Source organism: Macrotis lagotis, chromosome 1 (genome assembly GCF_037893015.1).
Source record: "Macrotis lagotis isolate mMagLag1 chromosome 1, bilby.v1.9.chrom.fasta, whole genome shotgun sequence".
NCBI classification, from domain to species: domain Eukaryota; kingdom Metazoa; phylum Chordata; class Mammalia; order Peramelemorphia; family Peramelidae; genus Macrotis; species Macrotis lagotis.
This window is the reverse complement of record NC_133658.1, coordinates 642,296,994-642,324,406: the sequence shown is the minus strand read 5'-3', so window position 1 is coordinate 642,324,406 and position 27,413 is coordinate 642,296,994. Positions and strand designations below refer to the sequence as shown.

Sequence of the window (27,413 nt, the reverse complement as noted above, 5' to 3'; positions counted from 1 at the left end):
CCCTTTCTCCCAAGGCTATAGGAGACCCAGATTCTAGACTAGGCTCTGCTACTACCTATCTGTAGGCCTTTGGACAAAGAACTTAACCGCCCTGAATCTCAGTTTCCTCACTTGCAAAGCAAGAATGTTGAATTAAATTATGGCTAAGGTTCCTTCCAGTTCTATTCTGTCCTCAGAGAAGAGCCAGGAGTATAGCTAGCTGTTAAGAATAAAATGCTGAGCATCCCTGAGTCCTTCACTAAACACCTCCCAATGCCTTGGTTTCCTCCAGCCTCACTTACCTTCCTTGCAAGAGGGGTAGGTTCTGACAGTGTGCTATGGAGTTGAGAGAAGTCTGCAAGGAAATTAGGCCAGGTACCCAAAAGGGGCATAATCTGGCTGGGCCTAGGCTAGGAAACATGGAACATCCCCCTGATCCAATTCAGGGAAGTTCAAAGAGGGGGGAAAAATCACCTGCTGCCTCCCTCCTCCAACAGAGGAGGAAGGGGAGGCTGGAAGTGACCCCATCTGCAACCGATCAGGAATAGTTAGAGGCCAGGGGGTGGGATTTAGAGCTAATGGCCAGTTCCTGGAAGCTAAAGCAGACATCTAGGTACAGCTCTGTGGCTCCAATTATCCCCATTAAGCTGCTAGCCACAGGAGCTCTCCACTCCCGTCCTGCCCTGCCCTGCCCTGCCCCTCCTCTTCTCCCACTGCCACCCTGGCAGCTCTAGAACCACTGCTTGCCTCAATCAGGTAGGCTTGTAGGAAGGCTGAAGGGCAGAGGAATGAAGGAAAAGGAATGAGGGAGAGGGAACTCAGGCAAGATGTAGCTCAGGAACCCAGTCATTTAAAATCCCCAGGGAAGTAAAATAAAGTTGTGCTGATAAGAGCCAGAAAGGGAAGGAAGCCATTCCTGTCTCAAGTTTGGGAACCTCCCTCATGGAAATCCAAAAGTAGAGTTAAGGAATCTGGGATAAAACAATGGACAAAGGGGAGTGGGTATTTTCCTAGGCACAGGTGTTATTGGCCTGAGCCATCTCCTGCCTAGACCTAACCTAAGTGACTATGGAAGCTCTCCCATCTTACTCTTGGCTCCAACATTAAGTTTTCTCCTAAAGGAAACCATGGAACAGTTATGTAAGGATCAGGATGCTTCTTCCTCACCCTATGTGAGCTAAATGGGGGTAGGAAGGTAGGCCCAGGCCCCATGACAATTCAGATCTTCTCCTACAAAAGTCAATAATTCACACACTAGCCCCAACTGCTGGACTGAGTCACCAGCTGGCAGATCTCACTCTGGGGGTGGGCCATGAAGCAGAGAACTTCAGTGCTCGCCAGCAGGCAGGAACCAATCTAGCCAGTTTATGGCATTTGACTGGCATCATCCTTGCTCTTCTGCCTCCCCTCAGGCTACTAGAGAGGATAAAGGCCAGTTCCCTTCAACGGAATCATAACTAGAGGGTTCAGGCCTTAGACCCAGCCTGACACAACACTGTGGAGAAGGAAGCTGGCATAACTCTTTTTATACACATGATCCCCAGGAAAACCTGATACCAGCCAACTGGCAGTGCTCTGGATCTGTCCCAAAGCCTCTGCTGCCTGGCATCCCATCTGTCTGCTGGGCACTTGGTAGATGACAAGGAGTCAAAGCCACTGATTTGTCCTGTGCTGACATTCCAGGGGTGCTAGGGTGGGCGGTGAGGAAGCTCTCTTGGGGCTCAATGGTGGATTCTAGGAGTTGCTCTAAACCTGGCTCTTTGCCAGACCAGGTCAACTTAATGATTTCATCTGACTCTGTGTACCTACCTAGAGCAGGAGTATAGGGTGCTCCAGGGCCCCTACCTCCGGACGGGATCATGCTTTTCATCCACTTGGCTTCTGCTGGGTGGTTAAATCGGAGGAAGGTGGATTGACCCAGGCACAACATGCAGCCTGTAGACAGGGAGAAAGCCAGAGTTCAGAACTTTAGATGCCCCTTTTTATTTAACCTCCTTCAACATGACGTCTAGAGAGGCAGTCCTGGGACCCCAAAACACATATAGGCATTCACACATTTGCTGCACCCTTCCTCCTATAAGTATCTGAGGCCAGATTTGAACTCAGGAAGATGTTTTCCTAACTCTAGACCCAGCACTTTAATCCATTGTGCCACTTAGCCACCCCTCACTTATTTATATGCTCTTTTTTAAAAAAAGTTTTTGCAAGGCAATGGGGTTAAGTGACTTGCGCAAGGCCACATGGCTAGGTAATTATGAAGTGTCTGAGGTTGGATTTGAACTCAGGTACTCCTGACTCCAAGGCCAGTGCTCTATCCACTGTACCACCTAGCCGCCCCTATTTATATGCTCTCAACTACAACAGACGCATGAACAAAGCTTCACATGTGTGAAGTGAGTGAATACAGGTGAGTGAATACCCACCTCCCCCACAAACACATCCATGTTTAGCATGTTGAGCAGTATATGGAAGGAGTATTGAACTAAGAGGCAGAAAGGTAGACCTGGGTTCTACCTTTTAAAAAACACATAGCCTCAGACAAGTAATTCAAGTTCTATTAAATCTCAGTTTCTTCATCTGTCAAGAACAGAAATTAGCCTTGCCTATATTATATAGTAAAGATAACAGGAAAGAGTTCAGAAGATTGTAAAGCACCAGATCAGTGAATAGACCTCTTTGGGAGTCATGTGATGTCTCATGCTCCCTTTATTAAATGCATAAGATAAAATGGAATTACAAAAATAATCCAATTACATTAAAATCAAAATATTAAATATTATTAACACATTAAAAACACAATTCACAAAACTGCCTGCTATTACAGGGACGTGTGTCTATATACACATGCTTATGTGTATTCATATGCCACCTTCTAGAGGACTCAGTTTGAAAGTAGACCATTTTCAGAAGATAAGGTGGAGCTGGGAGAGGGGAAAGGAACAACTGCAGAAGACCCTCCTGCTAAAAGTTGTCAGCTCTATTTCTAGTTCTGCCCTTGGCTGGCAATGTGGCCCAGGGTATGTTGCTACCCCTCAATGAGACTTGGCTTCTTTCTGAACTAGAGAGAATCCTGGCACCCAAGGAGCCTAGAGAAGGAGGTAGAATGCTTTAGAATTAAGTTGTTTACTAGCTATGTGACCTTCTACCTCAAAGGTCCTTAGCTCTAAAACTATGACATTAAGATCTCTTCCAACCCTAACATTCTGACCTTTGTTCCAGAAAATGCTCTATCAGAAGGAAATTGGCAAGGGCAAGAAGACACAGAGGAACCCCAGAACTGGAACCACCCAAGGGGAGACTGCTGGACCCTTATTAAGCCAGTCCCCAGTCTAATGCATTCCTAGGTGGAGCACAAGCCTGGTCCTGTCCACACAGTCAAGGCAGGAGCAGGAGCCAGGAAATGTAGCCGGGAGCAGTAAAGAGTGTGCTGCAAAGCAGGTGTGCCTCACAGACACCCTGGGCACGAGTTAGCAAATCTTGTTCCACCTCTATCACTCCCACTGTACCAGCTGCTCTATGGCTCCCATTCATATATAGGTTCCTGAGGGAGGTACCCTATTAGGGAGAAATAGAGTGAACAGGTGGTTTAGGGGATACCCTCAGTGGTCTGTGAAGGTGCCACTACCCACTCTTTCCTCTCCCCACATACTCCCTTCATCGCCTACCAGCCTCCCGTCTGTCTATCCTGGTACCACCTGGCACCCCAAGTTCTATGCCAACATGCAGTTGAGGCTGGCAAGGAAGACTGCATTCTTGGACGCTGAGACAGTTTTGCTCAGGCAGGCAGCAAGGGTAGGGGGCATCTCAGGCCACGTGTCTGCCCTGGCAATTCCTTCTGCCCTGCAGGGAAGGGAGCTGGTAGCTGTTGATGTGTCTGGATGCCAGGGCCATGGCAAAGCTGTGGAAGGAGTTTTTAGTTTTATCCTAAGATTCCTGAGTGGTCAGTGATCAGTACCACTGACAATGCTACCCCCTGGCTTAGATGCAAAAACACTTTCTTACATTCCTCCCCAGGGCAAAGAATATCAGAACGTGGCAAGCAAATATTCACCCAAGTGCTCCTGGTCCATAACATGCTGGAATCAAGAATCCTAAAAGATGACAGTCGGCCAGAGGGTATCTGTGGCCATGCCATTGGTCACATGAAGCCAGTGTGAGGATAATCATAACTTTACTAATCAGTTCTAATAACGTCTAGCTATTTTGAGTTACCCAGTCCTCATCCCACCCCCTGCCCCCACATGCATACTTTACAGCTCTTTAACAAGCTAACTAATGAGTAGCTCTTAGTACTACTGGCCCAAGCTCCAAACAGACTGCTTCACCCCAAGAAAGGAGGGGAAAGGGGTGTTTAGAAATCGTCCAGTATCCTGGTGGAATGGAGGGGGGGGTTAGAAAGGGTAGCTATAACCCCCCCCAACCCACCCAAGGAATATGTAGAGAGGGTGGGAGCCTTGGGATTGGATCCCACCCACTCTGTTTCTCTCTCCCCCCTCCCTCCAGGAGAGGGGGTGTGACCACATTTCCTCCAGGGCTATAAATAGGGGATGGCAGGCTTTGGGGTGAGGGCTGTATTAATAGAGTGGGAAGGAGGCTAGAAGGACAGACGCTATAGGGCTCCGGACCAAATTAACTTTCTATTTGCACTTGTGAGAATGAAGATCTGGAGCCCCGGTGGCTGCCTCTGCTCTGCCCTCAACTTGTCCCAGGGCCCACCTGAGCTTTGACTCCTTCATTCTCTGCTCCTAACCATTTCTGTTTTCCCAGGACTATCTTCTCTCCCAACCAGGAACCCAGGAACAGTATCTCGCCCACCCACCAGGGCCAGAATCAAGCATCCCAAATTGCTAAACAGTCCAGCAGCCATGCCTCGGTTAGGGGCCAAAGTGTGTGTGTGTTGGGGTGGGGGGGTAAATTTAAAAAGAGAGGAGGTGGCGGAGGGGAACGAATCTACCTTGGAAAGACACACAATACAGCCACCTCTCTTACTATGCCAGAAAGACAGGCAGACGGGATCACCCAAAGTGAGGCTGGAGCGGGGAACAGGAGACAGGAGAGGGCTTCACAGTCCTTTCCGAACACTTCCTACCAGAGACCCGACTCTCCCCCGCCCACCCCCACTCCGGGCCAGAACAATATGAGGAGTTCAAAGGTGTCCTTCCAGTCTCGCATCCCCAGCCCAGGACCCCGGTGAGGACTGCCCTCTGTCCCGGAGGGATCGCGAATGACTGGGTTTGGTACCCGACCCAACAGTGCCGGTGGAGCCAAAGACCCAGAGACAGTCTGGGTGCCCGCAGACCCACGCGGGGAGCCCCGGAGCCACGACAGCACCGTCAGCCCGAGGCAGTCCGGCCAGCGCCGGGCGAGCACCCACGCCGTGAACCACAGCGGGAAGAGAAGAAGGACCCCCGCCAGCTCCCGCACCGCCGGATCACCCCCTCATGCCGGCAGCGTGCCTCCCGGTGCCCGGGCCACTCTCCCCGCCTCTGGCTTCCCGGCCTTAGCTTGGCCCTGGGCCAGTAACTCACCAGCCGAGCCTGGACCTCCCTGGGTGCTTGGGCTCCAGCTCCAGCTCCGGCCCGGCCAGGCTCGGCCCGGCCCCGGGGCCCCGGCTCGGCTCCGGCTCCCGCTCCGGCTCCACTGCCCGGCCCGGGGCCTATTGAGGGGGCGGGCCCGACCTCCCTCACAGCCACTGGAGCGGACCGGGGCGGGGCCGGGGCCGGGCAGGGGCTGGGGCTGGGGCTCCGGAGGTGGGGGGAAGGAGGGAGGAGGGACAAAGGAGAAGCCGAGGGAGGGGAAGAGGAAGTGATGGAGGACTGGGGAGGGGAGGAGAGGACAGGAGAGGAGAGAGGGAGAGGACCAAGGGAGGTGGATAAGAAGATGGAGTTGGAAAGGGAAGAGAGATAAAGCAAGACCCTGACTCCCCAAGTCTGGAGGTCTAAGAGGTGGGGGCAGAGGCAGAGAAGGGAGACCGGAGAAAAAGGGATAAGGAGCTGGGGGGAAGAGAGAAAACGCACAAAGCAGGACTGAGTGATGGGGGAAGGAGGAGGTTGAGGAGAGCTCAGAGGTAAGGGTGACAAGAGACTACAAGATCTCCACCCACCACCCACCCTTCTCTAAAAAGCTGGAGAGAAAGGATTGGGAGTCAGGAGACCTGGTAGAAGGGCCTCACTCTGCCATTCACTTGTCATGTGTCCTTGGGTTCCCGCTTTCTCCCTCACAGCAACTACGTGAGATAGATCCTGAAAGTATTGTCCCCATTTTACACATGAAAAAAAAAACAGAGAAAAGAACGCGGGGTGCTTTGGAAAGAGTTGCAGGTGGGCTAAAACCTCGTCTCTGCTACTTACCAAGTGACCCAGATCAAATCACTTACTTCTATGGGATTTCACTTTCTCATCTTTAAATGGAGAGGGTGGGTCTAGTTGGCCAAAGTAACGATCTCTATGGATCTCAGTTGCAAAGAGTTTAAATTCTGGATCCTCTTCTTGAACACAATCCCAGGATTATTTCATCTCTATTAGATATTATGATAATAATATGGATGATATAATATTTTATAATAAAATTTATATATTATTCCATTTGAGCTTCCTAATACACTTGAGAGGTAGGTGTTAATTATTACCACCCCCAATTTGCAAAAAAAGGAAAACTGAGGCCAATAGTGGTTAAAAGACTTGTTTATGGTCACTCAGGTAGTATCTGAGACCGAATTCAAATTCAGATCTTGATTCCAAAACCAACACTCTACTTGTTGCTTTTCATTTATATTACTCCCCTCTATAATGACTCCTTTCTGGGCTTCAGTTTCCCGAATGAGCAGAGTGGATTAGAAGATTTTTAAGGTTACTTACAGCTCCGACATTCTGTGGTTTTGTAGGGGGCGGAGCGGGGGAATAAGAGGAAATGGATAAAAGACCTTGGAGGAAAAAGACTAATGAATCTTCAGGACTTCACTGGGTAGTCAGATTTGACTTTACTATCCTCTTCATAACTATCTGTAGGAAATGACTAGAGAAATGCTTCCTCTGAATCCCTAAGGCTTTCATAGAGAGGAAGTTCTATGAGGAGGAGGAACAGAAGAAGGAGGATGATATTAAGAGCATTTATATAATGTTTTGTACTTTGCAATGAGCTTTACAGATATCTCATTTGATCCTCATAACAACCCTAGGAAATAGAGGTTGATATTATCCAGGAAGACAGAAGTGACTTGTCCCAGGTTCTCATAGCTGATAACTATCTATGACCAGATTTGAACATGGCTTTTCCTGACTCTAGGACTAGAGCCCTGTATCACCTAGCCCCCTGTCACATGCAGGCAGCTTGAGAACCCAGACCTCCTCTCTTCTCTCACCTAACAAATTTCTGACCCGCCCCCTAAACACACCCACAGCAATCAGGTGCCTTTCTTTCTGGCTTCTCTTGATCTCCCAATTCGACCAGATATATTGTCCAAACCAGCAGTCTACTTCAACAGCTGGATTCCCAGAGCTCAGCTTCTCCCTATCCTATCCTGGGAATCTCTTACAGTTACCTTGTAGTTGGAACCCCCAAGGTCACAAGCAGGGAGAGTCAGTCAGCCAGATACAACATCATCTCAACCACCCTCCCTAAATAGAAGTCCAAGACCCACGATGAGCCAAACCAGGCATTGTGGTGCCCACATAAAGATAGACATATTTCCAACAAAGATTCTTTCTAACAAAGAGATTCTTCTCTTTCATTTAGAGATTTCTCTTTCTTCCCCACCCAACAAACTCTCATAGTTATAGTATTTAACACAATTTTAGAAGTTGTCCTATCCAATCTCCTCATTTGACAAATGAGACAACCGAGACTCAGCGAGTTTATGTTCAAGTCCCATAGTCAGAGCTGGACCTTGAACTCAGGTTGTCTCCACTGGATCATCATGCCTCTTACAGTCAAACACTTCTCTTTCTCATACACGCATATCTACTCTGGGTGTGCACCCACACACAGAGAAATATGTACATTTCTTATACAACTCACTCTTCTCACTTTCATATATTACTGTCTTCTCTCACACAATCACACACAATACTGACACCCACACTCTACTCTCAGTATAGTATATGCACAGCCTTGGAAAGATTCTGGAATATGACTCAGATTTCCAGAGAAATAACCAGGCACACTTTCCATCCCCATTGAGCCCCCTCCTTTTAGCTGTTTCTCCTCTTCTGACAGGAACCAAGGATTTCAGATGCAAAGTGAGGAAAGCCTTTTTTTTTTTTAAATAAAGAAATCTCAGCAGGAAGAATGATTCACTCATCTGGAAACTATGACAGCAAGCTGGACAGATACAGACCAACACAAGAGAATGCTTGCCAGTGTGAAATATGACAGAAGGCCACGTAAGGGAGGGAAAGTTTCACCACCTCCTCTTTTCTCTATGTTTTTTCCCAGTCTCATAGGAAAGAGATGAGGCTTCTTTTTTACTTCCCAGAGGGAATCTCATAGAATTGTAGTTCAACCACTTCATTCTATAGATGAGAAAACTGAGGCTCAGTACTTTCCTAAAAGAAAATGGCTGAGCTGAGATTTGAACTGAGGTTGTCTGAATTTAGGTCCAATATTCTTTCCAATGTAATATGTTGCCTCTCAAAGATTACTTTAGCAGATGACAGCTGCATTCCACTGATCCCTGGGTTGTGGACCCAGCTTGTTCCTCTGAGTCACTCTAAATTACTGAGGAAGTAAAGGATGTCCTCCTGGATCTCAGAGCTAGACAGAAATAAGACTCAATAATCCCTTTGCTTGCTTTGGCATAAACCACTGCCCATCTAGAGTGGTGTCACTGAGTGGAAAGGAAAATGAGAGTAACCTCTCCTGAAAGAAGGGGATGAGGGACCCTCTATTTTGACATCCTGAGTCTTTAGTAATGTGGCTTTTTGATACCTTCACCAAAGCCATAAGGTTCTTTCATGTGGTCAATCCCTATGGTCCCAGGAAATGGAATGTCCTGGTCCCAGATAGATGCCTAGCCTTCTAAATTGTTTTGCTTCCTCTAGCCCTTGCTCTGAACAAAGAGGTCAGAGTAGGAGGTACTAAAGTATCCAAAAAAGGGTGGAAGGAGAACTAGGAACTTCTCATGTCTCTCATTTATAGTCTCTTCCTCACCATGCTAGGATAAAATTGACATCTGCTTCTATCCTCCTTCTTGCATAGGAGTGTGCCTGTCTGAGGAAACTGTCACTGTCATCACTGCTGGGCTGGATGCCCAAAATGAGGTACTGAGGACATGGTCCAGTTAGAGATGGGAGGCCTCTTCCTTTCTATGGGGATGGCTGGGGTACCTGATGGAGGCTTGGATTAGAAGAGAGTGCCTAGGGAAGGCAACATGATAAAGAAAAAAGGGATAGACTTGGAATCAGGTGACTTGAGTTCAAATCTTCCTTCAGACATTTACTAGCGAAGTGACTGTGGATAAATTTATTTGCTTACATGTAAGCAATATAAAATGGAGATAATAAATATTTTCACTCTCTACCTCACAAGGTTATTATAAGCAACGTGCATTATAAAGCCTTAAGCACTTAGAAATTTTAGTTACTATTATTATTAATGTTTGGTTTTGGGGGGTGTTTTTTTTTGTCCTTCATTCTTGGAAAAAACCATGACACATCAGGAAGGTGATGTACTGACCAGCACTTGAATTAGATTTGAGTGAGGGGGTGCTGTGCTAAGTCACCAGCCCCACTTACTCCTCCAGAGTCTTCTGGGTCCAGTGGCCAGATATAAATCAGGACAACTGGAGATGGCCCAGGATGTGAAGTAAGAAGGGTGGTAGGGTTTAGTGACTCGCCCAAGTTTACAAAGTTAGTGTAAAATGTCTGAATTTAAATTCGAATTCCCATCCTCCTGTCTCCAAGGCCAGTGATCTATCCGCTGCGCCATCTAGCTGCCCTAATTATTATGACTATTTTATACATTTACTTATGAACCTTTCTTATTACTATATACATTCATTCATAGGTACATTGATAGATTAGGCAAAATACATAAATATACATTTAAGTAAGAATCTCCTAAAATTCAAGTTCACATGCTTCAAGAATGTGTACAGCAACATATGGTTCCCAGAGAGGTAGATATGTTGAAGCCCTACCTCTGACAAAAACTAGCTGTGTGATCAAAGACGAATCATTTAAACACTTATTGCTTCTAGGCAATTCTCTTAGACTAGAAGTTTCAGATGAGTTGTTGATTTGTATTCATGAAAAGAGTGTCCATACAAGAATATCTCCTATACTAATGACATATCTTACAGGTTTGGACAGAAAAGAAGTATGTATGTATGTATGTATGTATGTATGTATGTTTGTATATGGGACATCTAGGTGGACAGAGAATCAGGCTTGGGGTCAGGACTTCTAATCTGGCCTCGGCCATTTACTAGCAATGTGACCCTGGACAAGTCACTTAACCCCAATTGCCTCAGTTCATCTGTAAAATGGGAACACATTGGAGAAGGAGGTGGTCAACCACTCTAGTATATTTGCTAAGAAAAACCCATGGACAAAAGTCCATGAGGTCACATAGAATCAGGGCATGACTAAACAACAATAATATATGAAAAAATATATATATAAAATATAATATAAATATAACTAATATAGCAAATAAGCAGATACCCTAATATATATGTGCCAAAAGACAGATAGCTATGCAAACACAGAGATGATCCCCAAACTCACACAGATGCACACATACTGAGATCTGTAAACACATACTAAAATACACAAACACACAGAGATACCACATGTACATCTGAACCACTCAGTCTCCAGGGAGATGAACTCTAAAGAATGTCCGGAGCTAGGCCAGCAATAAGGGGGAGTGAGGGGAGTGAGCATGAGGGGGCTGGTGCCTTGCTCTAGAGATGAAACAAGGCAAACCCTGAGCTCCCAAGCCCCAGGGAGGGGGAGGAGACAGGATGTAGAACACCGGCTCCTTTGTGTCTCTCTGAACACCCCCCCACACACATACAACTTGCTCCCTAGACTGCCAAACCCCTAAGAGAGACCAGTCCAGACAAGGAAGCCAGGAGGGGGGTGTGGGCTTCAAGGAAAAAGAGACTGGGGGTATGGTTCTGGTCCCTGTCCTTCGGTAAGACCCAGGAGAGAGCGGAAGACAGGGAAAGGTGGGTGGAAACACATGGTGGCTATAGAAAGGGGGGGGGAAAAGGAGTCATTAGAAGCACAGGAAATTCTTAAGGACAGGCCAGCATTGGCTCCAGACCCTCCCACTCCTCATCAAGTTAATGGGTGCATTGTAAAGGAGAAGCATTTAGAGACCCTCAGTTCTTTGACTCTACTCTTATCATGTATGTAAAACATGCTCATATATATATATATGTATATATATATATATATATACATATATATATATACACATACATATATATGCAAGTATATGAATTGGTAGGGAAAAGCTAGAATTAGACCAACATTGATGATTCCTTGAATTTCTGCTTCAGCTCCTTATTTCTTTTCTGCCAACTCTCCCTACCAGTTTCTTGGCAAGGGGTAGGGGAAGATGCTCTGTCTAAAACTGACCAGAAATATGTCCAAATATCATAGAATTTTAGAATTGGAAATGGCTCTATTAAAGAACATCTAGTCCACCCCTTTATCTCACAGATGAGGAAATTGAGGCCCAGCAAGGAAGTGGTCTTTCCAAGGTCATACAGGCAGTAAATAGCAGAGCTGGTTCAAAATCAGCTTTTCTGATTCTAAATCCAGGGCAATTTCTACTATATTACATTGTCTGCTTTATTTGGATACCCTGATATCCCCCAAAGGTCAAAGCCTTTCCCAAAGTCATTCTGATAGTCATGAGGCAAGAATAGGTTAATTCAACTTCAGCACAGGTAGGAGAAAGTGGGAAGAGGCATCAGAGCCACTTGCACTATCAAGTGAGAAGGAAGGCTAGATGGGAACTAGGGGAAACTGCTGACTTCTACAGGGCATCAATGACTAATATCAATGAATCAAACTACTTAATCACCAAGCATTTATTAATCACCTAAAATGTGCCAGGCACTCTGCTAGGCCAAGTATATAGAGATAAAACGATTGCTTTCAATAGCAATAATCTACATTTACACAAATCTTTTTTTCTTTTTCTTTTTTTTAGGGTTTTTTTTTTTTGCAAGGCAATGGGGTTAAGTGGCTTGCCCAAGGCCACACAGCTAGGCAATTATTAAGTGTCTGAGGCTGGATTTGAACTCAAGTACTCCTGACTCCAGGGCCGGTGATCTATCCATTGAGCCACCTAGCTGCCCCCATTTATGTAAATCTTTCTATAAATCACTGTGAGATAAGGAATGCAAGTATTATTATTATTATCATCTGATTTTACAATTAGAAAAATTGAGTCCCAGGGAGCTTTACTGGAGAATTTGCACAAGCTATATAACTAGTTAGTATCAGAGTTTCTACTCTGAATCTAGCTCTCTGACTACTCGTGGAAGGGAAGAGCTGATCAGAGGCTCTGGATTAGAAGATAGTCAGGAATTCAAGAAAAGGGGAAAATGGTCAAAAAGCGTGTAGAGAGTGCCTTCTACACCAGCTCCACCAGACACTGAGAGAACCCAGATGATTTTGTCATCCCAACCTCTCCTTCACAGAGTCTGATTCTGAGTCTCCATCCCCACCCACAACTCCCCTTAATCTGCTTTTTTTCCTTTCATGCTGGCCAAAGGGGAAAAAATGAGACTGGATTCCCTGTTTCCACAGCAACCAAAATCTGTATAAACAGCAAAATCAAGGAAAAACCCTCGCCCACCTTAGTAACTAGAAATCAGGGGGTTCTGTTTTCAATGTTACCAAACATTTTATTCTACTATGGATACTCTGTTGCTGTAGGAAACAGAGAAAGTGGTGCTGGTCCCTGTGGCAACCAGGATGCTACTGTTGGCGCTACGGTATTGTTACAGATATTGTTACAGGATGAGAGACTATCTTTCCCATTTCCCCCCTTGTTGTTTTGGTAACCGGTACCACCAGACTCTGGCTCCTGCTTTGCCAGGAGATCTTATCCTCTCCTTTCCTCTCCACAGAGATATGCCCAGAAACCCAGGCTCTGGGAGAACAGCTCCCAATGGTGCTTAGTTCCTTCTTATTCTCACACAAACACCATCATTGTTCCCATTCCTAACTGCTCCAGCTGATGCCTTTTGCAGTTGTCACGCCACCTTCTCCAGTGCCCTCTGACACTAATGATGTAATCCCAACCCTTGCCAGGGGCAATGGGATGACCAAGAGAAGAGAGATGGCTGAAATCAAGAGTGGGAACAGGCATTTGACTTGGAGTTAGAAAATCTAAGTCCTACTTCTGATTCTTCCACTTACCAGCTATGTGACTTTGTATAAATCATTTTCTCTATTTCTCAGCCTCAATTTCCCTCAGCTATAAAATGGGGTTAATCCCAGTGGCACTTTTGGCATCACATGGTGATTTTATACTGGACCTTGAGTCAAGAAGCACTCCCACTTCTAACAATTACTATGTTGATTTTGAGCAACTCAGGTAATGTTAAGCCTCACCTTCCTAATTTGTAAAAAGGAATGCCTGTTTCATGGGGTTGTGAGATACAAATGAAATAATATATAGAGAGTATTTTGCGAAATACAAGTTGTATATCAAAACTAGCTGTTATTATTACCACTCTCACATAAGGCTTGTTAGGGTCAAAAGAGAATGTTTGTGAAAACAATTTGTAACTTTGAAGAGGCTAATACAATTCCAGTTATTGTTATCACTGCTATCAATACAATTATTAGTAGTAGTAATAGGCAAAGAAGCTGGGGTTAGGAGTAGATAGAGGGTTTCCCCCCTCCAACCCTGAATATCCTCCAGTGAGATAGAGCTTTACCAAGAATCCTCTAGAATATCCCACCAGAAAGTCCCACCCCCAAGTAGTTTCCATGACAAAAATAAGGCTAGGATTTTACCAGCACCTGAATTTCAATCCTATTAAAACCTATCTTTTAGCCCCCTACCTCAACCCCTCTCAATCAATCAATCAGCAGATTTAGAAATATCCAGGGCCTTACCCTGGGTGAGGCGGGTGGGCTGGTGAATGGGGAGCCCATCAATGGTGCATGCATTGCCACAGGGGTATAGGGTGAGGGTCCCTCGTAGGTTCTCAATGTAGCAGTGTTCAGGTGCTAGGCCAGGACCCTGTAATGAGATATCCTTGGCAGCAGAGCCAATCACTGTCCGTCCTAGGGAAGATGAGAAGGGAATAAGAAAGAGTTTTAGTGGTGTTTGCCCAAAGATATAGCAAAGAAATAGCAAAGGGGGGCGGCTAGGTGGTGCAACAGATAGAGCACCGGCCATGGAATCAGGAGTACCTGAGTTCAGATCTGGCCTCAGACACTTAATAATTACCTAGCTGTGTGGCCTTGGACAAGCCACTTAACCCCATTTGCCTTGCAAAAACCTAAAAAAAAAAAAAAAGAAAAAAAAGACATTCGGGGCGGCTAGGTGGCGCAGTGGATAAAGCACTGGCCTTGGAGTCAGGAGTACCTGGGTTCAAATCTGCTCTCAGACACTTAATAATTGCCTAGCTGTGTGGCCTTAGGCAAGCCACTTAACCCCACTTGCCTTGCAAAAAAAAAAAAAAAAAGAAATAGCAAAGAGACCCAGAACTGGTACTATATGCCTTTCTACTTCCTACTCTAAAAGGAAAGAGAAGCAATAGTAGAAAAATGCCCACACTTTCCCTAATCTTCCCTTCCCCCATTTGTTGGGCATAATATGCCCACATTTTTTGAACATAACTCACAAGCATCCTCAGAAGGGGAGATACCAACCTGGATTAGGGAAGGAAAGGAAGGCCCAGATAGAAGCACCATAAAAAGCAGCAATCTGGGGCTGGAGGAAGATGTAGAAATAGACAACTTTCCCTTCAGACAGATTCCTGTTCATTCTCCTTCCCCAGGCCTTCCATCCTCCCACCCCTTTCTAGACCTTTCCCCCTCCCCTCTAAACAGGCTCCAGTCTTTTTTGTACTTCTTTGCACAAACTCCTATTTCACTTTGTTCTTTCCTTCTTTACCTAATTCTTTTCTGCCATCTTATACCTTTGTCATTCCCCTCTTTCTTTTTTCATTTACTCCCTCCTCAGACCCATCATCTCCCCCTCACAGTTTCTGCACACCTACACAGCTTCCCCACACCCCACCCCTAACAGAGCCCCTGGGGCTGGTATTTGGAGAATGCCGGGAATGTAGGATCACCCAGGCAACAAGTGCAGATCAGGAAGGAGAGAGGAGGAGGAAGAGAGAAGGGAGGGACCCAGCTAGAGAGCAAAAGAGATGCTCTGCCAGGGCCTCTTCTTAGGAGGCTGCCTCGAATTCATCCTGACTCCACTTTCTCTGGAGACTCCAAGGATAGGAGCTCTCCCATCCTTACACCCCCCCCCCCCCCCCCCCCCCCGCCAAGGCTTCTAACCAAGGACCAATGGGTTCTTGCTTCTCTGCTGTATCTCTACAGTCTAATTTGATTTTTAATCATAGCCATCAGAGAACTAGATTATTTCTATCAGAGGACAGGAGGCTGGGGGAAAGGATATTAGCCAAGGAGATGACCTGGTGGGAATGGAATGCATCATTCCCATGTTTCCCAGCAGGCGTGGGAGGGGGGTGCACCATTACATTATTCTTCATTTCTTGGTGATGGGAAGGGTACCTATTTTCCTGCAGAAGTTCCTAGACCCTGAAACAGTTATAATTCTGAGAGGTGGTTTGTGGGATAACTTGGCACTGATGCCTTCTCCTGACTCACCTTCCTCCAGAGGCAGAAGAGTGATAGCAGTGCTCAGCCGCCCACTGCCCAGGCTCACCAGGTGTGGCTTGTCCGTCTGCACCTTCAGCCCTTTGCCCGTCTCAATTAAATCCAGGGGCCCATTCTGGGAAGAAGGAGCACCATTAGGACAACAAGGTTGAGAAAACAAACCTGAGTCTGAGTTCTTACTACCTTGCCCATCTACCCTTCAACATCCAAATAACATTCTCCCCTAACCTAAAAAAACAAATAACATTCTTTCCTGCCTCCTTCCTCCTTCCTTAAATAATTAATCTATCCCACTGTCTGTTCCATCAGCTTTCTCTTTGTTTCAGCTGACTTGTCTCCTCTTGGTTCAGTAAGGTAGAGATATTTAGGGAGCCAGACACCTATGTGGAGGAGATTAGGAATGAGAAAAGCCCCAGGGAAGGTTGGAAGGGACCAAGTTCAAGACCAATTGCTTCTAATGGAGTATACACAGACCTCGAATCATAGGATCATAAGTCAGACAAATTTTAATCCCACATCTCTGATATTTATGAACTTTCTTAGGAAAGTCACTTACACTTTAATCAATCAGCCAGTCAATCAACATTTATTAAGTGACCACTGTATACCCGACACTAAAGCATCCTCTGACTCAAAGAAGAGATTTGGGGAGACAGGACATTAACTGATACTACCTATCTTATCAGGTTGCTGTGAGAGTCAAATGAGATGAGTCATGCAAACCTTATAGAACTATGCATATTTAGCTGAATTGTGTCATTTTTCAATCCGGTCTGATTTGAGGGTTTTCTTGGCAAAGATACTTGAGTAGTTTGCCATTTCCTTCTCTAGCTCATTTTATAAATGAGGGAACTAAGGCAAACAGGATTAAGTGACTTATCCAGAGTCACATAGCTAATAAGTCTCTTCAAATTTGAACACAAGTAAATGAAGCCTACTGACTTCAGGCCAGGATTCTGTCCACTGTACCACCTAGCTGCTCTATATAAATTTAAACTCGCATTATATTAGTGTTCGCTATGCTTTTCTACCTGTGAGGAAAATACTTTGTGAACTATAAAGTGTTATATCAAATGAGTTATTATTATTATATTATTATTATTATTATTATTTGAATTTAGAGTAGTGAAAAAAAGGGCTAGCTTCAGAATCATGAAGACTTAGATTCCAGTTCAGTCTCTAAGAAATATTCTCTATACTGATATGTACAATTATTATCCCCTCCTTCTTCTGGAAGTCAGAGACTGATTCACTGTCACATTTGTCTTTGTCACCAGAACCTAGCAGAGGACCTGACAAACAGGTGGCACTTTATAAATGTTCATTGGTACTTGCTGTGTCATCTAACCTCCCAGTGTACCAGCACAAGACTCCAAGCTAAAGAATAGGGTTGATGTTGGTAAAGAAAGTTCCTCAAGTCTGCTTTCAGGAGATTATAAATTCCTTGAGGGAAGGTGCTTTTTGTTTCTTTATATTTCCAATTACTTGAACATAGTAGGTATTTAAGAAATGCTTATTGAATTAAACTGGACCTACGTGGTATAGCAAGGTAAATGTGTATGTGTGTGTGGGGGTAATAAGGGGAGAAGAGGAGAAAAGTCTCTTCAGCACAAAATGTCTTTCAACAATTCCTAGATGTAAATGAGCTCCAAAACTATTCTGTAGATATTCTATGGGTGAACCTCTTAACCAGATTAGATTGAAGAGCAAGCTCTTAATAGGATTTTGAGGCTTGGAGCAAGAAGGCAGATTCACTATCTCTCCCCCAACTCTAACCACCGGCCCTTTCTTTCCAGTCCAGAAATCTGGTGGTCACAGAAGACCTAATTCTTGCAAATAGTCAGACTTATCCCTCAGTCTACCCACTCCAGAATCTACTTCTGCCCCCAAATTCCACTTGGTAAACAACTCACCTGAACTCTGGCTTGGATCTTTCTTCCAGAGCCCACTGTATTTCTGTTGAAAGGATCCATGGTCCTGTGTTTCCAGAATTCCTAGGGGCATAGAAAAGGAGAGGTTAGGCTGAAGGTGCCAGTAGGGTGAAGGTCAAGCATCAGATAGTTTGGACTACATCTGTGTGCAACACCAGGCAAGAATCTCAGGACATCTCAGCTCAAGAAGCTGTTACTTGTATCTTTACCCCTGTAGAAAAGCAGAGGCAAAGAGAAGCCTAGTGGGAAAGAACACAGTAGCACTGCCAGTTCTCCAGCTGATGATCATTAACTACCCCTAAGTTAAGTTTTCTTCATCATCAGTCAGGGTACTCGTGTTGGCATATGAACATCACACCAGGATACTCTTTCTCCTCGGTGTGCTATCCTTGATCTGTGTCTCTCTTTCTTGATCCCAAATTCAAGAATGAACAGTACCAGGGCCCACTGGTAACCTAGAGTTCTTCTCTTGGCAACCTGGAGTGCCCAGATCTTCAAATAATTAGAGCTTGGGATGGATATGTTGGGACAACTAAGTGGCCTAGTGGATTGAGCACCAAGCCTGGATTCAGAAAGACTCATCTCTGAATTCAAATCTGGCCTCAGACACTTACTAGCAGGATGATTCTGGACAAGTCACTTACCCCTGTTTGCCTCAGTTTTGTCTTCTGTAAAATCAGGTGGAGAAGGAAATGGCAAACCACTCCAGTGTCTTTGCCAAGAAAACCCCAAGTGGGTTCACAAAGAATCAGACACAACTGAACAACAACAATAGAAGTGTAGAAAGTCTCTTCCAAGGGAACTATACCTTTCTGAGTGCAGGAATCTATAGAGACTCATTCCAAATACACTGGTAGCTGCTCCAAATACACAGGTGGGTGGCTGCAGCTAAGGCTGTGTCAGGAAGGGAGGCTTTCCCTCCCTCTCCCAGCCCCTCCCTCCTTCTGTTTCTTTGTCTCCTCTCCCAGGGGTCTCAGGAGGATCTATTTTCTTAAAGGGGACATAACAGCAACTATTAGTTTTCCCTGACTACTAATAAACATTATCTTGTCCAGCTCCTACAAAAAAAAAATCTAGCCTCTCAAAAAAATCATCTTACTTACATCCAATCCTTTCAATCCTTCCCCCATGCCCAGCAACTAAACTCAGTGGGGAGAGCCTGGATTATTGCGACCAAATATATAAATTGATTAGTTGACATAGGAGTCATATAAATGCAGTAAGAGACTGAGAGTTTCCTGGGTATAGCCAATCATCATATTGTGTTCTCTCCAGAATAAAAGATAGATGCTTTTCTCTTCCATACACATATTTATCAGGGACCAGAGCTGTGTACAAACATATATACATATATATATATATATATATATATATACACACACACACATATACTGATGGGACTCACATCTGGGCTTATTTGTATGTTCCTTAAACAATCTGAAATGCAAAAAAAAAATTCCTCGTTTGATGTTTTTGAGAAAAGTTAGAGGTGAAAGAGAGAGGAAGGGGAAGTTGGGGAAACCAGATCAGTGCCTCTAACTCTCTTTCCCCTCTAGCCAACAATCAGCCAATTTGGAGAGGAAGCAGCAGCAGGAGCCAGGAGGAGTTCAGCCTCAGACTCTGGCATGGGGGCCTAAAGGGCTAAGCCAGGGGTGTTGCTAATTTTACCCTCCTGGCTCCCACCCTTCCGGGCTAGAACTGCAACGTCACCGTTTCCACCCAAGCTGGAGGGAAAGAGTCTGAAACTGGCCCTAGGATGCAGCCCTGAACAAAAATGCTAGAGAGAGAGCAAGTATAAGAGCTTCAGGCAGACTGGGCACAACCTTCAGATACCAGGCTATTGACCAGTTTCCGGGGACTGGGGGGTGGGGGTGGTTCCCTCTCTCTCTGAAGCATAGCCTCAGGCAGTCGGTGACTTCAAATCCTCAGATATTCCCTGTGGGGAGTTGCTGTTCTGTGTATAGATAGAGGGGGAATCCCCCAAAAGGTAATGGACTAGATAGGTAGAGTAGAAGGGATAGAAATGAAATTAAAGGTAAAGAGGTGAGTGGAAAAAGTTTCACCCAGAGATGGTAATGATGATGGAGAAAGATAAAGGGAGAGGAAAGACAGGGATAAAGAGAAGTATCAAGGAGAGAGAGAGATAAGAAGTGACAGAGTACAGAGAGAGTTAGAATAAGATAAAGTAGTGAGAAGAGGGGAATTTGGGAGATGATGCTGTGACTCAGAGGCAGATGAATCCTGAGACATGGAATCCCCTAGAAGTAGGAAGAGAAACTAGATGAACTGCACTCCTTATGATGAGAGCTGTTCTCTTCACTTCAAAGTAGCCTCAGTAGATTGGGATGGCAGCGCTAAACTTCTCTCCAGAACTCTCATTTACCCTTGCTTGGAGAGTTTAGCCCAAGGGACCTGAGGATGCCCCCTGCTGACTGACACCCTTTAGGAGAGTGCCACAGCTCCTGACCCATCCTAGTGAGTCCAACTGGAGCCTGGAGGGCTGTAATTACCTGCCCCACCCTCCTTCTAAGGCCTTTCTGGGAAGTACAGCTAAGTCCCACAGCCAAAAAAAGGTCCTTGTGGTGTAACCCAGGCTCCGTAGAAGAGTGGGTGAGTGAGTGAGTGAGTGAGAGAGAGAGAGAGAGAGAGAGAGAGAGAGAGAGAGAGAGAGAGTGTCTGTGTGTGTGTGTGTGTGTGTATGAAAGAGAGAGAGAGACAGACTGACAGACCCTTGCTTATAGCTGCTTCTCGCCCCTAGATTGGGCAGCTCCCTTGGGGAACCCTGAGCACCTCAGCCTGATCCACAAATTTCCAACACAAGCAACTAGTACTCTCTTTGGCCTCAGGTTAGCTATTTTCAGTTATTAATTTGGAGAATACAAAGTACAGTGTGACCTGGGTGAACTCTGAAGTACAAGAGCACAGAAAGACCTTACCTACAGACATTGAAATGGTTTCAGTGGCCCACCTTGATCATTTTAAAACCTGGCTGGCCTGGATATGGTAGGGGAACATAAGCACTATGGTGTATATAGGTACCAGTTGGCAACTCCAGCCAGGAGCCTTTGAGGATTCTGATTCAACCATCCCCATCCAGGTCAGCCTGTTTCCCCCCTTTTTCCTCCAATGGGGTCCTGAAGAAGGTGCTTTATGGAACCGGAGACAACTCAACCTTCACGCCTTGGAGTCCCCAGTATTCTCTCCTCCCCAAGAGAAAGTGGAAGGGTTGTATGGGAGGTGGGATGGAAAAAAGAAGGAGGAAGCACAGGATGGAACAGTCAGACATAGGATGATCAAGCTTAAGTTAAAAATAAAAGGCATTAATTCTTCAGGTCAGGGGTGTAAATCAAAGACGAAAGAAAGAAAGAAAGAAAGAAAGAAAGAAAGAAAGAAAGAAAGAAAGAAAGAAAGAAAGAAAGAAAGAAAGAAAGAAAGAGAAAGAAAGAAAAAGGGAAATAAAGAAAGAAAGAAAGAGGGAAAAGAGGAAGAAAGAACGAAAAAGAAAAAAGAGAGGAAGAGAGGAAAAGAAAGAAGGGCCATAAGCAGAGAGGCCACAATCGGGGAGAGACCCAGGTGCTTCTCCCTCATTGTTCTTGGGCCCGATGGCCGGCTCGGACGTGTGTGACCCCGGCGCCTGCTCTCCTCTCCAAACTCCCCTCCTTCCCGTAGTTTCCCGGCCTTTCCCCGAGGCGAGCGGCCCCGCTCCGGCCCGGCCCGGGCGGCCTGAGCTGGCCCCGCTGGCTGCGGCCTGGCCAGCGCTCCGGGCTCCCCATCCGCTCCCGAGGCCGAGGACCGGCCCGGGGCCGGGGAAGGAGTCTGAGGCCTGGGGGGGCGGGGGCCGGGGCCTCCAGGACTCCGGACCGGCCTGAGGAGGAGAGCCTGGCTGGGGCGCCCGGCCCGGGGCCGGGGCGGCGGGGCTCCCCCCGAGACGGGGGTAGCGAGAGCGAGCGAGGGGCGGCGGGAAGGAGCCGCGGTCCTGGAGCAGGAGACGGGGCGGGCGGAGCCCGCGCCCGGGCTTGGAGGGGGAGGCGGGAGGAGTCTGGGCTCGGTCCAGCGGGGGCTCCCGGGGGGCTGGACGGGAGGCTCTGCGCCCCGCGCCCCCCCCCCCCCCGGCCCTGCCTCTCTCTGCGGGGCCGGGGGCTGCCCCCCGCCCCGCTCCGGGCCGGGACAAGGCGGCTGTGTTGGGCCCCGGCCGCCCCGCCCCGCCCCGGCCTCCCGCTCCGGACAAGAGCCCTTTCTTCGGCCCGGCCGCGGGCTGCGGAGAAGGCGCCGCTTGCTGGGCCGGGGGGCAGCCGGGGGAGGGGGCGGGCCACACGCCCCCGGGCCGCCCGCCCGAGCCGGCCTCCGTCCGGAGGAGGGGGAGGCCGAGGCCGGGGAGAGGTGGGGGGGGGCGGCGGTCCGCTCTGCCTCGCCCGTCGGGTGGGGGGTGCGAGGGGCCGGGCTTGTCAGAGCAAGGCGGGCCGGCCCCGACGCCCCCCGGCCCTGCCCGGCGTTACCCCGCGGCCCTGGGCAGGGTGGGGTCGGCTGCAAGCCTAGCCCCCGCCCGGCTTCACCCCGCGCCGTCTCGTTCCGAGGGTCTCCCTGGGGCGGGGCGGCCCCTAGAAAAGGCCCTCGACAGTCCCAAGGTCCCTCCCCGCCTCCCTCTCCGTCTCCCGGGGAAACCCTGGCTGGCTCGGTTTGGCCCCCCTACTTCACCAGCCCCAAGGAAGGACCCGGGTGGGATCTGAACCCAGGACTCACTCAGTGGGCATCCTCGGCTTAAGAAAGCCCTGGGCCCCGGTCCCTACAGCTCTGCCTCCCGAGTGACCCCAGGATTGGGGCGTCGGCGGGAGGACGTCCAGAAAGCTCAGATCGGCTTCCCAAAGGACACGGAAAAACACCAGCGTCCCGGGCCTCCCGCTGCAGCGCAGCCTCCACCCCGGCTCCGAGCTCTCCCCTCTCCCCCTCCTGGACTGCCCGGGACAACCGGGTGCCACTGCAGGAGCCGAGCCGTCGGGCTTCGGGGAAAGCCCTGGAGGAGTCCCCCTCCCGAGTTCCATCCCAATTCCTGGGATGCCTGCGCCCCCCCCCCCCAGCCCAGTCATTGGCCGCGTAGGAGGATGAGCCAGCTAGGAAAGAGAAGTGGTTGTCCCCGAATCCCGCCTCCTCTACTGTCTTCCCACACCCCAACTTCCTTTCCTGGCCAGTCCCGGACACCAAGCCTTAGAGTTAAGGCGTCCCATTCTAGCCTCTGGCCCCCTCCCTAGAAGCCAGTCCTCAGTATAGGGCAGTAAAGATGGAGGGAGGGCGAGAAGGGGGTGCCTATTCGAGGTCCGGTCACCCTCCAGGTGGGCTGGGGGGCGGGGGGAGAAGCTGGGGGCCGCCTCTGGCAGGGGTGGCGGCGGTGGCTTTTCTCGACGCCAGGGTGGGAGGAGTGGGGCGCCTCCCTGCAGACGAGGGAGACTCGGTTCTGGGTCAGGGGTCGGGGAATGGACTTTTTAACAACACCTCCTCTACCTCTAGGTCTCCTTTTCCCAGGCTACCTCCTGCATAAACCCAAGTCCGACACGTCGCCATCCCTTCCAACTTCCCAACCTCAGATAGGATAAGAGACGAGGGGGTGCCCTTACCTGAGGAGAGAGGGCGGCAGTGTCTTCTCTTGCCTGGGTCGCTTCGAGCTCCAGCTCCTGGACGCGGTTGTTTCTCCCCTTGAGCCCTGAGAGGAGGAGAGAATTCCGGGACCGCCCCGCAGGCCAAGACCCGCCCCCCCCATCTCAGTCTCATTTCCCCCCCCCTCCCCAGGCCAGAAAAGCCGTCCTTGTTGTAGGGTTGGAGTCTGAGGCGCCCCCCTCTTCCTGCAGCTGCACCTCCCTTCTGCTGTACAGCGTTGGCTTTGTTCTTCTCTGCAGCTGGGCTCCCCCCTCCTGGATTGGCCTACCCCCATTTTCCCAGATCACCCTTCCCTTCAGGTTTTAAATAATGATGCAGAAAAGAATCTATTGAGAACTCCAACCTGTCCTCATTTCATTCCCAAAGTTCTGCATCGTCTATCCCTTCATAGAGCACCATTTATTCCCCCCCCTCCCCGCAAGACTTTTGCTTGGCCTCATTATTCCCCTCAAATCAACAACCCCAGGATTCAGGTATCCTTGGCCCATTCTCATTCATGACCAGTTCTGAGCAGTCAAATCTGCGGGGTTAGAGAGGTTTCTCTTGCTGCAGCCCCATACCAAATCTGCTAGATTAGAGTTGTAGCCCTGATTAGGTTGGGGGAGAACACCAAAGTGGGTTGCAGAGGCTTGGTGAGGAAACAAAGTGGGGTTGGAAACCCTAGAGCAGTCTAGAAACTGAACCTGGCTGGAGCTGTTACCCTGGGAAATCCAATGCTAGCCCGAGAGAGTAGATCCTCAACTTAAATTTCACCTTTGCAAGGTAACTGTTAGGGGAGGCTCCAGAACCCTTCAGGGCAGACCCCTGGATTTAAGACTGTAAATTCTGTACTGCTTCCCACCAGGGATCTCCCTCCTCTTCTGGAGCCTTTTATGGACATGCACAAAATGGTTCCAAAATTGAGACCCCTAAATGGAGGCAACTTGTCTGAGAGTGAAAGGCAGACTTTATCCTTTACACAAGAACAGAGGGAAACCCAAAACTCCAGACTCAGTTGCTGATCCAACAGGTCACCACCACCACCACCACCACCACTCCTTCACAGTCCCATACCTTCCCACACCCAGAATAGGAGACTGGTTTGTTGGTCACTTATTAACAGGGCCAATGTCCAGCAGGGAGCCCCCCCCCCCCCCCCCCCGGGCTGCAGCTGACTCCAACTGGGTAGTGTGGGAGTCATGTGGAGAAGGGAATGTAGGGACTGCTTTTCACAACCCACATGACCCTTACTTCTTGACTTTGGCAAGCTGGTTGTGCTTTTGGGCAGACTTTGCTACAGACAAAGCCTATGTAACTATGTAGGTTGAAAGTACTCTAGGCTTTGGAGGATGACTCTTCTCTAGAAGGCTTAAGGAAACCACCTAATTTCACTTTAGCAGAGATGCTAAGGGACTTTCAACTCATCCTAACCAGGTTGATATATCCTATCTTTGTGTTACCAATAAAGCCATTATCTTCAGAAAAATGGCTTGAATTGGAAAAGCCAATTGGAGAACAATCAATAAGACCTCAGTTCAAACCTCTCCTCAGACATGTACTGATTGTGTGATCCTGGACCTTTGCCTGCCTCAATTTCCTCATCTGCAAAATAGGAATAATGATAGCACTCCCAGGATTATTGGGGGAATAAAATGAGATATTTAAATAAATGCTTTGCAAATCTTAAAATGCCATATAATTGCTAGCTATTATTATTATTATATTATTATACAGGGGCTAGGGGAACCAAAACATAGATTAAGGTCCTTCATGGGATCCTGTGTTATACCAAATGGCCCAATTCCACTCTGCTCCACCCTTTCTCTTAGAGCAGAGGCGGCTCAAGGAGGAGTCTCCTCCAGCTGCTTCAGGGACAAATGAATTGGCCAAAGAAGCAGCTTATGTAGGGGTTCAGGCAGGGCCTAGCAGCAGGCTCCCCTCTCCCCACCCTCCCACCCACTCAGCCAGACTGACCCCATGACAAAAGCTCTGGGCAATGTGCTCTCTCATCTCCCACTGGGGCCAGGATCCAGGTTCCCACAGTTGTAGGGTTGAGAGGACTTGACACCCTCCCTTCCTCTTGCTATCCTCCATCCCAACCTCCACATCTGGAGCCCATCAAACCCTGTACTCTCATAGTTGCGCAAGAAGCTGCTTTTCAGGGTGGGGTGGGATGGGGAGGGGAGCAAAAACTGTTTTTTTCCAGTCGCTTCAGACTTTCCAAAGCGGAAGCAGGGAGAGGGCAAGGACTTGGGGAAGGAGGGAGGAGGTCCTCCAACTTGGCTTTGAGTGTTGGGAGTGGGTTTGTCATTTTCCATACCAATTTTGCTTCTGCCTTGGCTTTTCCCCACCTCCCTTCCCTTAAATCTGTTATTCTAGTCTCTGAAAAGGAATGGCTCCCATGGTCCAGGACAGACTCTACATGCATACAAAGACTCTATCAGAAGCTTCAAATTCCCTAAATCCTTTCACTACCAGCATAGGCATTGTTGGTATTAGGTGTGATATCTATGACTTTTGCTCCAAATAACCTCTCTCTCCAATTCAGAAGAATTTCAAACCCTGCTGAGCAGCTCTAAGAAAGCAGACACTAGTCTAGGGTCTCTCAAAGCCCATAGGAATAGCAGCAAAATTTAACTTCACTTGGGCCAAAATTCTTCTTAGCAGGGCAGGATGGATCTGGGAAGGCAGAGGTCATGCCTTCTGCATTTGTGTGGAGACTTTATATGAGCAGAATAAGGACAGGGATTTACTTGGGAGGCTAAGAGGAATGAGGGGAAATAGAACTGTTTCATTTCCTCTGCTTTTTCATCTAGGACTTGTTCATAAATTAGACAAGGATGGACAAGAAGCATATCAAAGCTTCTTTGCTTTTCTTTTCCCTAAGGACTCACATTCTCTGAAGAGCATGGTAATAGGTACCACATCTTTAGACAGACTGGATGACCACTTGTGTAGAACATAGTAGACATGCATCGGATTAAAAAGCAGGATTTAAATGATGGTAGCTAGATGGTGCAATGGAGAGAGCCCTGTTCAGTAAAATGAGCTTAAATCTGTCTTCAGACTACTAGTTGGGTGACCCTGGACAAATCACTTAACTTCTGTCTGTCTTAGTTTCCTCACCTATACAAGAGATAATAATTGATCTACCCTCCTAGGGTTGTTGTGAGGATAAAGTATTTGTAAAGTGAATTACAAACCTTAAAATGCTGTACATACACTATTTTTTTTCTGGCAAGGCAATGGGGTTAAGTGGCTTGCCCAAGGCCACACAGCTAGGTAATTATTAAGTGTCTGAGGCCGAATTTGAACTCAGGTCCTCCTGACTCCAGGGCCGGTGCTCTATCCACTGCGCCACCTAGCCACCCCGGCTGTAATTCTTTAACCAGGGATCCAGTGATTGTTGAACAAAGTAGGCAGTCAGGTCGGACTACTTTACCTCTGCAGGCTGAATAGCCCCATGATTACAATCCTAGTAGTTTTTAGGAGGTGCCCAAAACAATTGCAAAAAATATTATTATCCCACTAAAGATAATCATATTGTTATAGGTTGGACTAGATGACCTGACCTTACTTTTAACTCTTGAGATTATAATCACTGGAGAAAGCTTTGTGTGCCCCCCTCAGAATGCTAAAGAACTGAATACTAGAGATTGATCACAGTTATCAATAAATAGGTACCTGCTCTGTACCTTTGAAGAAAACTAGAAGTCTAAGAAATAAAGACGAGAAGGAAGTGTGTATAGAGGCAGAGAGAAAGGAGACAGACTATTCTGTATGAGGAATAGTAAGGAAGCCTATTTTGGTTAGAACATGGAATACTTCAAAAGGAGTAATGTCTAATAGAACAAGGGTGGATTTAAGAGTCTCTTTAACATAAGGACTTCCAGGTGAGAAATCACTACTAATTCAGATCTTAGCACCTTCTCTGTAACATGGCTTTTGAAGATTAGAGGAATGAGGGATTGTGTCTTGCCTAGGGTCACATGGCCAGTATGTGTCAGGAGGGGGACTAGAATCCAAATCTTCCTGACTTTGAGAT

General features: G+C 47.5%; 1 protein-coding gene across 24 annotated transcripts in view; it reads right to left on the bottom strand.

Annotated features, from left to right (window-relative positions):
• PHLDB1 (pleckstrin homology like domain family B member 1) overlaps positions 1-23,427 on the bottom strand; it is a 65,987-nt gene extending 42,560 nt beyond the window's left edge. For 21 of the 24 annotated variants that reach the window (XM_074215183.1, XM_074215186.1, XM_074215187.1 and 18 more), the window contains exons 1-5: positions 23,350-23,427; positions 17,723-17,803; positions 15,801-15,924; positions 14,067-14,237; positions 1,789-1,914 (exon numbers count right to left, since the gene is read on the bottom strand). In XM_074215183.1, coding sequence (XP_074071284.1) covers positions 1,789-1,914; positions 14,067-14,237; positions 15,801-15,924; positions 17,723-17,782 — 481 coding nt within the window. In that variant the 5' untranslated portion in view covers positions 17,783-17,803; positions 23,350-23,427. Of the gene's footprint in view, positions 1-1,788; positions 1,915-5,507; positions 5,610-14,066; positions 14,238-15,800; positions 15,925-17,722; positions 17,804-18,548; positions 19,063-22,480; positions 22,664-23,349 lie in introns of those variants that run through there. The other 3 variants (XM_074215185.1, XM_074215184.1, XM_074215203.1) reach the window with 3 other exon arrangements.
• Positions 23,428-27,413: the final 3,986 nt, after the last annotated feature.